This window comes from Podarcis raffonei, chromosome 6 (genome assembly GCF_027172205.1).
Source record: "Podarcis raffonei isolate rPodRaf1 chromosome 6, rPodRaf1.pri, whole genome shotgun sequence".
In the NCBI taxonomy this organism is placed as follows: Eukaryota; Metazoa; Chordata; class Lepidosauria; order Squamata; family Lacertidae; genus Podarcis; species Podarcis raffonei.
The window spans coordinates 97,391,113-97,401,445 of NC_070607.1; the positions used below are offsets into that span (position 1 = coordinate 97,391,113).

The 10,333-nt window shown below is 57.5% G+C and overlaps 1 protein-coding gene across 4 annotated transcripts in view; it reads right to left on the bottom strand.

Annotated features, from left to right (window-relative positions):
* The window catches only part of NOL4L (nucleolar protein 4 like), a 130,467-nt gene extending 121,892 nt beyond the window's left edge, over positions 1 to 8,575 (bottom strand). For all 4 annotated transcript variants that reach the window (XM_053394709.1, XM_053394707.1, XM_053394706.1 and 1 more), the window contains exon 1: positions 7,670 to 8,575. In XM_053394709.1, coding sequence (XP_053250684.1) covers positions 7,670 to 8,038 — 369 coding nt within the window. In that variant the 5' untranslated portion in view covers positions 8,039 to 8,575. The remainder of the gene's footprint in view (positions 1 to 7,669) is intronic.
* Positions 8,576 to 10,333: the final 1,758 nt, after the last annotated feature.

Here is a 10,333-nt window from a genome sequence, read left to right on the forward strand (position 1 = left end):
TCTGGCGCTGGAGGTTCCGCTAGGACACCATATGACCCTGCTGGACCAGGCCACTACCCTGTCCTCCCGGCATCCACCATGGGAAAGCAGCAAGCAGCGCTTAAGCCCCCAGAAGAACAGAAGGAGGGCCTCCTAGATTTTGCTAGATAGACTGCCTCTGTGCCTGGAGGCACAGACTGTGCGTAATTTAGGGATTCTTGCAGCTCCCCACTGACTTATAGTCTCTCTTTCTCCAGCCCCCAAAATGGATCTTTAGAATCATTGAGCTGGAAGGGACCTTGAGGGTCATCTAGTCCAACCCCCTGCGATGCAGGAATCTCAACTAAAGCATCCATGGCAGGTGAGCATCCGTCAGCTGTCACTGAACACAAGAAGAGCCCTCCGGATCAGGCCGGCGGCCCATCCAGCCCAGCATCTCTGTTCTCTTTCTCTCTCTCTCTCTCTATATATATATATAATTGATTTTTATTGAGTTTTCCATAATTGTCACGATCACATTTGTTACATACAACAATAACCTTAAATATTGCACCGACTTCCCTCCCTCCCTCTTTCTGACTTCCAAACATCTTTACTAAATTCTTAGCGTCTACGGAATCGACGGGACGAACTGTGTCGAAAGGACTGGAGCAAATTTATATTTTATATGAAAGAAAATTGTAAACATTTGAAAACGTTTGTAGGTTTGAGCTGAAGTGTTTTGCCTAGGAGCCTCGTACCTACGGGACTGCCTCTCCCAGTATGCCCCGCGGAGGACCTTAAGGCCCATAAATGGCAACACCCTAGAGGTCCCTAAGGAAGTTAGATTAGCCTCAACCAGAGCCAGGGCCTTTTCAACACTGGCCCCGGCCTGGTGAAACACTCTGTCTCATGAGACCAGGGCCCTGCAGGATCTGATTTCTTTCCGCAGAGCCTGTAAGACAGAGTTGTTCCGCCTGGCCTTTGGCTTGGAATCAACTTGATTCCCTCCCCCTTTCTTTTTTCCTTTCTCCTCCTGTGATGAGGCTGTGTTTTAATGTTGCATTTTAATCGTTTTTAAAGTTTTATTTCAATCAACTTGTTTTTATTCTTGGTTGCTAGCCGCCCTGAGCCTGGTCTTGGCTGGGGAGGGCGGGGTATAAATAAAATTTATTATTATTAAAGTGAATATAAGGACTTGATTTACACATAAAGAGGGGAAATGTTAATGGGAAGTCGGAAACCAGCATCCCTGTTCTCGCAGTGTCCAACCTGACGCCTATTGTGGGAAACTCCCAAGCAGGATTCGAACACAAGACCCCTTTCTCCCTCCCTCTTCTTTTCCAGCAACGGGCATGCAGAGGCATTGCTGACTCCATCTGTGACGAAAGGGCATAGCCACCCCGGCGAGTATCCATCAATAGCCCTGAGCCTCCGTGGCGTCCACAGAGAGCTCTGGAGGCAGGAAAACCAGAGCCAGCAACAAACAACAGGAACTCGCAAGCCCTGAAGTCCACGACGCCCGTCGTAAATCAAGGCCCATCTCGCAGCGCAGCTTTGACTCACCCCGAGAGTCTGTGCCGCAGCCGGCCAGAGATGCGAATCTCTCCCGCTGGGCTGGCCTGTGTTCTGTAACCATGACAAGACGAAGACGAGACCCGACTGGCTGAAATACAGCATTGATCCAGCCAAACAGCACGGAGAACCCCATTAACAAAAAAAAACCTAGGTGTGGCACAGTGTCAAGACTACGACCCAAGAGACCAGGGTTCAAGCTTATCATGTGAGCTCGGCTGCTGGTCACTGCCTGCTAGCCCAGCCAACCTCTCAGGGATGTTGTGGGGGCTGAATGAGAACCACCTCCATTGCCTGGGAGGAAAAGGCGCTAGATAGATGCAGTAATAATAATAATAATAATAATAATAATAATAATAATTTATTTATATCCCGCTCCCCAGCCGAAGCCAGACTCAGAGCAGCTAAGAACACTAAATCAGGCATAGGCAAACTCCGGCCCTCCAGATGTTTGGGACTACAATTCCCATCATCCCTAGCTAACAGGACCAGCGGTCACGGATGATGGGTATTATAGTCCCCAAACATCTGGAGGGCCGGAGTTTGCCTATGCCTGCAATAAATCATAGACTCAAAGAACTCTCAAGTGGGCAGGCACCCCAAGGGTCATGTAGTCCAACCCGCCTGCAATGCAGGAACCCCAACGGAAGATTAAATGGAAGGACAGGGGGCCGAAAGGGAAGGCGGCCTTTTGCCACACAGCCAACACCAAGCCCTGGCTGGGAGGGGCTGGTGCGTTTGCAGGACGGCCCAGAGGCTTCCCGTGGACCTCTCTGCACCAGTTACCAAGCCCACACCCTCCCTGGGGGGCTGGGGGGAGAGCGAAGCCTCCAGCAGCCCAGGCCAGGCCTTTTGTCTGGTGCACGAGAGAGACCTTCGCCTGGAAAACTGACGTGCAGGGAGTTTTCCAGTGCCAGACGCAGGCCTGGCCGCCTGTCCCACCCCGGCTCTCCAAAAGCACGGCACCATCTGGTGCCTCCGTCCCTCTGCCAGGAGGGGGGGGGGCGGGAACAGCAGACAGCCTGCAGCAGCGTCCCAATCCACCTGAAGCCGATTAGGGCCGGGCTTGGAGAGGAGGGCAGGGGGAAAGTTAGGCCCAGGGAGCAAGAGCCCAGGACAGTCTCCTCTGCCCAGCCGAGAGGGAGGCTTGGCAGGAACCGAGGACCCACAGACGCTCTCTCTGCCCGCAAGCAAGGCCAGAGCTGTCATGAGGAGGCGAGATCTTATCCCTGCCGCCGGGATCCCTTGCACATTCTTCCGCTGCTCTGCTATCTCTTTGGACTTCAGATTTCCCCAGACAACCTGCAGACACTGAGCAGGACCTTGCAGAGGGTCTCCTCCCTGCTCAGCCGACCCGCCTGGATTCCCAAACCCTTTGTCTGCAAAAGCCAAGGACGTTTTGTTTTGGGAAATAGAGTGCCTCTCCTCCACACACACACATGCACACACACAACCTGCAGTGGCAACAGTGGGGATGTGCCCCCCCCACTTCCAAAAAGCCCCTGGGGTGGAGCAGGGGGTGGGAAGGAGAGGAACTGGCTGGGAAGCATTTGCCCTACTAATTGGCAGAGCTAATTGCCCCAGTTAGCAGCATCTCGGCAGCAGCGGGTTTTTTGCCCTGGCTAGCTGGCGGGGCCTCCTCTCCTCTCCCCTCCGCCCCTCACTCCCTGCCCCCCCCCCAGTGAGCAAAAGGCAAATGCAACCGCTGGAGCAACAGGTCAGCGAGCGGGGCGCCCCACGGCAACCACCCAGCAAGGTCACTGCACATTTTTGGCAGAGGAGGATGGGACAGGATGTAAGGAGACGCTGCTGACCGAGGAATGCTGCCTCCGCGCCGCCGCCCCCCTCCCCAGCCAGGGAGAAAGAGGCAGACGTCTTAGTCAGAAACCCAAGCCTATATTGAATATACTGCAAAGGAAAGGCGTTTGCCTGCCTGCATTTCCCCCCCAGTTCCAGCCCCAGGTGGAAAAGCGGAGGCGAGCAGCGTTGCAAAAACAGCAGCACCCACAAGACACGGGGAGGGTGGCCCTTTTAAGGGGGGGGGGGAAAAGGAAGGAAGGAATAGTAACGGAATTACGTAAGATCATAAGAGGAGCATGCAATATCAGGCCAAAGGGGTCCTGTCTGGCCCTGTCTCCGGTTCCCACTGTAGCCAACCAGACACCCCAAAGGAAAATAATCCACAAGAAGGTTCGGGGACAAAAGCAACTCTGCCTTCCTGCAGTTTCCACCGACTGGTATTCAGAGGGCAGGGCAGCGCCGTCGGTGGCCCTCTGCTCCACGCATTTCTCTAACGTTGGCTTTGTCGATCTACAGTACCTCCTCTCAAAATACACACATGCAAAGGGTGTTATCATAAAGGATAAACACACTTCCTCCCAGGACTGTCCCATGAAGTCCACGCAGGGAAATGGCCATAGGGTTGGGAGGGCAGAAAACAGCCTCTGGAACGCTTCATGCTTTGGGCGACGGGACCCAGAGGTGGGGGGCAGTTTAGGGGGCATTAAAGGTGCTGGAGTTGGAGGGGGGCAGATCCAGCCCTTAGGCCACAACCCACTGGGATATCCTCCTATGCAAGCCTCTTCTGGAAGGAGAATGCAGGAACTATGCGAATGGTGTTAGAAACTCAGACATATAAGCTAATCGCCAAATGGCACCTTTAAACCTAGGCTACGGTGGCCACAACGGAATAACTAGGCAACGAACATCATCATCATCATCATCATCATCATCATTATTATTATTATTATTATTATGCATTTCAGTTCTACACCACTTTACAGCTTAAAGAATAAAAATCTCAAAGCGGTTCACAACACATTGGCACATAAAATAAAACAACCCAGAATAAAATAAATTCAAGCTTCAAGGAGAATATTTCCGTTCCTTCTCTAAGTGACAGTTTGCTTTCCCCAAATTTATTTACCTACTTAATTCACAGAGCTGCCCTATAGCAGAAGTACTCTAGAAAGTCAGTGGGGTGTAGTGTGAGGCCTGTGGGCACAGGGTGATATACAAATTTAATAAAATAAAATAAAGAAGTGGTTCAAGTGTTGGACTAGGACCTGGGAGATCAGAGTTCAAGTCCCCATTTAAGCTATGAAGCTCACTGGGTGACCTTGGGTCGTAGCTTCTTAACCTACCTCGCAAGGTTGTTGTAGGGGTTAAGTGAGGGGGGTGAACCATGTACATCTTGGAGAAAAAGGTGGACTGTAATTGCAATGCATAACCTCTTCTGTTTACCTGCTGCAGAAAGCTGTAGGGCCCAGGTAAATGGAGAGTTCATCTGCCAACCACCCAGAGACTTCCCCATGGTTGCAACTGGACCCGTGCCAGTTGCCAAAAGTGCCTGGCTAATTTCTAACACTGGGGAGGAAGATGGGGGGGGGCGCTCCTTGACTTTCCCTACTCATGCCCTGGTCTGTCCCAGGACAGTCCCACCAGGCAAGAGATGGCACTTCCTCTGCGCATGCAAACTAATTTATAATTGTATGCAAAAAAATAGCTACAGGTCCACTGAGTAAGGTAAAGGCTAAGCCAAAAGCAAACAAAAAGAGACACACAAATATTGGGAGAGGGGGAGTTGGGAGCCATGTGGCCAGCAGAAAAACTGGTCAGGTGGGTTTGAGGCAGATGGCAGAGGGGCTGGAGCCATTTTGGGCTTGCTTTTTCCTTAGCAGCCATCAGTTCCGCTGCCGGCAGGTGCTGCGATCTCTGGGGACTGAACTGGGGCTCGTTGGGTCCCTCCTCTGAACCTCACGAGGCCAAGGTGTGGCTTGTTGATTTGGAGAAGCCATGGGGTGTGCAGTGGGTCCCGCAGGAAAGGGAAGCAAGTGTTGGGCCCAGAGGTTCACCACACACACACACACACACACACAGAGGATTTCCCTGGCTTCTTCTAGTCACTGTACAAGGCAGACTCTGGGGGGCCCAGGGTGTCCCAAACCACACAGCGACTGGTTAAGGGTGTGTGTGTGAGAGAGAGAGAACTCACATGCGTGCGCAACACAAAAGCTCTGGGGAGGGAGGCAGCCCAGGCCCCGTGGGGCGCCCCCAAACAAGCACATCATTTGAGAAAAGCAGGATGCACAAAGCAGAAAAGAAAAGCAGGGTTTCTGGTACTTTCAGTGGGTGTTTGCAACATTCAAGTCAGAATACCTCTCCGAATTTAGCTCCAGCACTAAAATCCACTAAAAATTGCTCTCTGCGTAAAGGGGGGCAAGGGGAAAGAGAATGGCCGCCCTTCTCCCCCCATAACCAGGGAGGCCAGATGGGAGGCAAGCCTTGCCCCATTTCACACAGATGGGCTGCCCTCATGGCATCCTCCCCCCCCCCCCCCGCCTGGAAAAGAAAAACCCCTCCTGTGCCCTCCTGATGGCAGCAGCAAGCCTGCGAGGAGCAGCAGCGCTGGAGAAGGAAGGAGGGGAAAATATTAAATAAATAAGTAATCCCTCCTCCTCCTCCGCTAGACACTTTTCTTCCCCGTGGAGAATATTCTCCCTGCCAACCCTTGAGCTCAGCAGCAGCAGAGCTAAGCTGGTGCCTCCTTGCTTGGGGAGGGGAGGGGGGCAGGCGCGCACACAGAAGTGCACTTTTCCAGCAAGGCCACCTCCGAGCAATTGTCTGCCAGGCGCCCAATCTCCTGGGCAGATGGTGCAAGGGACGGGCTGGCTCGCCGGGGCGGGGCGGGGGGAGAGACGCGAGCTGGGGAGAGAGAGCTGGGGGGGGGGAGCGAGAAAGAGAGCGCGCCCCCCTCTATTTCCCAGCGTGCCCAAGCCCACCCTGGCACAGCCAGCTGAGCAGAGGGAGGGAGGATGGAGGGATGGATGGATGGATGCGGACGGGCCGGGGGCGGCCCAGGGAGGGGACGGGCGCCCATGTCCAAACGCACGAGGCGGCTCCAAGCTGCCCCGCCCCGCCCGCGCACCCCGGCGGAAAGTTTAAATTGGGGGGTGCGCTTTGGAGGGGGGGGGTGGAGAAAGCGCCCCGGCCTTCGCCAAGGGAACAATGCGGGCTCTGGGCGGGAGCGGCAGGGGTCCGGCTCGGCTGGCTGGCTGCGCCTTCCCGGGCCAGCAGCCTGCTGGGACGGAGGCGAGGCCGAGGGGGTGTGCGGAGGCCGGGCGGGCCCGCCGGACAGGCGCGGAACAATGAGGGCGCCTCGGCGGGACAGGCGGCAAGCGGCGGAGACCCCCGAGCGCAGCCGGCGCCGCGCAACGCAACCTGCCCGGCGCAGCCCCGGCCGCCCCCTCCCCTGGGGGGGGCAAAGGGGGAGGGGAGGGGAAGGCTGGCTCCCCCCTCGCCCTCTCCTCCTCCCCGGGACAAGGCAGTCGAGGGGGAGCAGGTGGAGGGGCGCCCGGCCGGGAGGGGAAGGCGTTGGGTGGGGGTCCCTTCTCCATCGCGCTTCTCCATCGCGCTCGCGCGCTCGCCTGCCCGGGGGAGGGGCGATTTGGCCCCCAATCCGTTGGCACGAGGAAGGCGGTGGGGGGGGGGGTTGAAGCTGCAGCTGGCTGGGCCGGGAGGGGCGCGGGGAGAGAGGCTGCCCCGCGCAAAGGCGACCCCGCTCCCCGCCCCGCTCCGGCGCCTGCTGAGCTCGAGGAAGTGGGACATTTGGAGGAGGCGGGGGGGGTGGAAGGAGGAGGCGGGGCACCTCCCCCTCCCCAGCGTCTCCGCTCTCCCCCCCAAAAAAAAATGACCTCCCGGGGCGGGGAGGGAGGGAGAGAGAGAGGGGGAGGTCTTGGCAGCAGGGACTGTCCCGACCCCGTGGAGGAGAGCGCTGGAGACGCGAGAGCGCAGCCATGCCGCCGCCCCCACTTTGCTCCCACCCCCAAATGACCTCCTGCTGTGCCAAGGGAGAGGGGAGGGCAGCGGGAGGGGGCGCGGCTGGAGGCGCGGGCATCTGTCGGCCTCCGGCGCGCCCTCCTGGCCATGCGGCACGGGACAGGGTGCGACGGGACGGGACGGGACAGGGCGGGGGGGGGTGGCGGGATAGGCTGGGCCGGGGCACCAACACACCCTCTTTCCCACACACCCTCCGGGGCATTGCGGTGCCGACCCCCCCACACACCATGGCACCCACCCGGGGAAACACAGACACAGCACATGGACGGACGCACAGACAGGCTTGGGGCGCACTAACCGTTCCCGTCTTCACCGGCACATAGACCACCACTTGACCCATCTTCGCCGCCGCGGCCGGCGGCTCCCGAGCGCCGTTGCCCAGGCGGAAGCCCTTGGAGCGCACCCAGAACTGGAACTTGCCTTTCTCTCCTCCGCCGCCGCCTCCGCCGCCCGCGCCGGCTCCCCCCTGCAGCACCTCGGCGATGCGCTGGTACTTGCTCCGGGTCACCGTCTTGGTCTTGGCCGAGTCGCCGTAGGTGCGCAGGCACCAGTCCCGGAACTGCCGGCCCAGCTCGCTGTCCCCGGGGCGGCTGCCGCCGCCGCCGCCGCCGCTGGCCGAGCGCAGCAGGAGGGGCGGCGGCGGCGGCGGCTGGGTCGGCTTCGGCATCGCGGCGGCGGCGGCGGAGCAGCCCCTGTCCCGGGCGGAGAGCGCGAGCGAGCGCCGAGCGCGGCGCCCTGCCTGGCGTGGCGTGGCCAAGGCGAGCGCGCAAGGAGGAGCCCCGAGGGCGGGCGGGCGAGGCCGGCGCCGCGGCGGGCGGGCAGGCGGGACGGACGGGGGCGGCCGGGACAGCGGCGCTGGAAAGGCACCGGAGAGCTGGGGAGGCAGCAGGCGCTGGCGTGGCGCGGGCACCAGCTCGCTTGGCAGGCGGCGGCGTCGGTGTCGGCGGCTGGGGCTGGGTCTGGCCGCTCCTTCCTCCTTTGCCCCCGCCCGCTGGCTCCTCCGCCCCCTCGCCGCGGGATCCCACCTGTTAGAGCCGCCGCCTCGGCTCGTCCTCGCCCGGGGCGCCGCGCGCAACGACGGGCTGCCGCCGCCGCCGGCGCTGCTGCTGCTGCTGCTTCTTCTGCTGGCCGGCGAGGGACGGGGCGGGGCGCGCCGGCGGGCCAAGGACGCGATGCGGAGCCGGGGCAAGGACGGCGCGGCTGCCCGGCGACGAGGCGGCCGGGGAAGGAGGCAGGCGGCGAGGGAGGGAGGGAGGGGCGCCCCGGGGGCAGCCAGGCGGCCACAGGGGGCGCTCCGGGCCTGGCGAGCCGGGAGAGAGCCGGACACGCTGCCAAGCGGGCCCGCCCGGGCGCGGGGAGGCGGACCCGGACGAGGCCGGCAGACGCCGCCCCGAGGGCGCTGCTGGGTCGCAGGCAGGTGCGCCGCTTTCCCGGCCGAGCTTAGAGACCTGCAGCGGCTTCGCGCTGACCTCATTTGAGACCGGCGAAACGCAGCCGGTGCCGACGAGCATGTGCAGAATGCCCTCGCCGCTGACTAGCGGGCCGGGGGCGTGGCGTCGCCCCAGCACGTGGGAAGGGAGAAAAGAGGGGTGTCTGAGCATGTGCAGAGTGTTCCCGGGACGAGAGGGAAAGGGTTAGGGGCCCGCTTCTCAATGCGCCACGGATTAAAAGACACAGTGCCCTTGAATTTGTGCAGAAAGCCGCTCAAGATTGATTTTGGGATACGGTACTTTGGATGCGGTGCGATCCTGGTCATAATTACCAGGGAGCAAGCCCGGTTGAAAAGCATGTGGTTTTTTTCATCATCACCTTGCCGGTGGCTCTCTGATTTGATTTCTTGAATTTCCACACCACTTTTCATTCAAATGGCTCTCAAAGCGGCTTACAAACAATAAATAGCAGTAACATAACAGAACATACATGATTTTTTTTATTCTGAATACAGCATAAATAATAAAAAGTAACTAACAAATCAATAAAACAATTACAATATATATAAAAAAGTTAACAAAACAGCAATGAAAAATAAGCTAAATGTCACAATTACAGCAAAACTCATATGATTAACAAATCAATGCAGCATTTATAATTATAAAACAACATTAATAACGCTAACAAAATAATTACTTAAAAGAATAAAGCTAAGTGTTGTTAAGTTCATACACACACTCTGTGCATGTGCAGAGTGCATTTTCCTCACTAGTGAGTTTGGAATTGGAGAGTTGGGGAAACAGAGCAAGGACATAAAGGGTTGTGAGGTGCTTTACTGCTCACTTCTATTATTATTATTGTTATTATTATTATTAATTAATAAAATGTGTATAACCCCAACAGCCAGTGTGGTGTGGTGGTTAAGAGGTTGGCGACCGTGAGAACAGCCTGCTGGACTAGACGGGCCATTGGCTGGATCCAGCAAAGTTCTTCTGTCCTTACATCACATTTGCACAAGATATGCATGGATCAGCCTTTGGCCAACTTGCTGTCTCCCTCCAAATGTTCCTGTAGTCCAAAACAGCAAGGCAAAGGCTGACATAGCCTAGACAAGACCTACATTGGCTCCCAGTACGTTTCCGAGCACAATTCAAAGTGCTGCTGTTGACCTTTAAAGACCTAAGAGCCAGTGTGGTGTAGTGGTTAAGAGCGGTAGACTCATAATCTGGTGAGCCAGGTTCGCGTCTCCGCTCCTCCGCATGCAGCTGCTGGGTGACCTTGGGCCAGTCACACTTCTCTGAAGTCTCTCAGCCCCACTCACCTCACAGAGTGTTTGTTGGGGGGGAGGAAGGGAAAGGAGAATGTTAGCCGCTTTGAGACTCCTTCGGGTAGTGATAAAGCGGGATATCAAATCCAAACTCTTCTTATTCTTCCTATACCTGCAGATCTGAAGGCTGTTCTCAATACCTCTGGAACTAAACAGCTATGACCCACTGGAGGAGCTACGGCCTTCGGTCTGCATCCCCTCCCT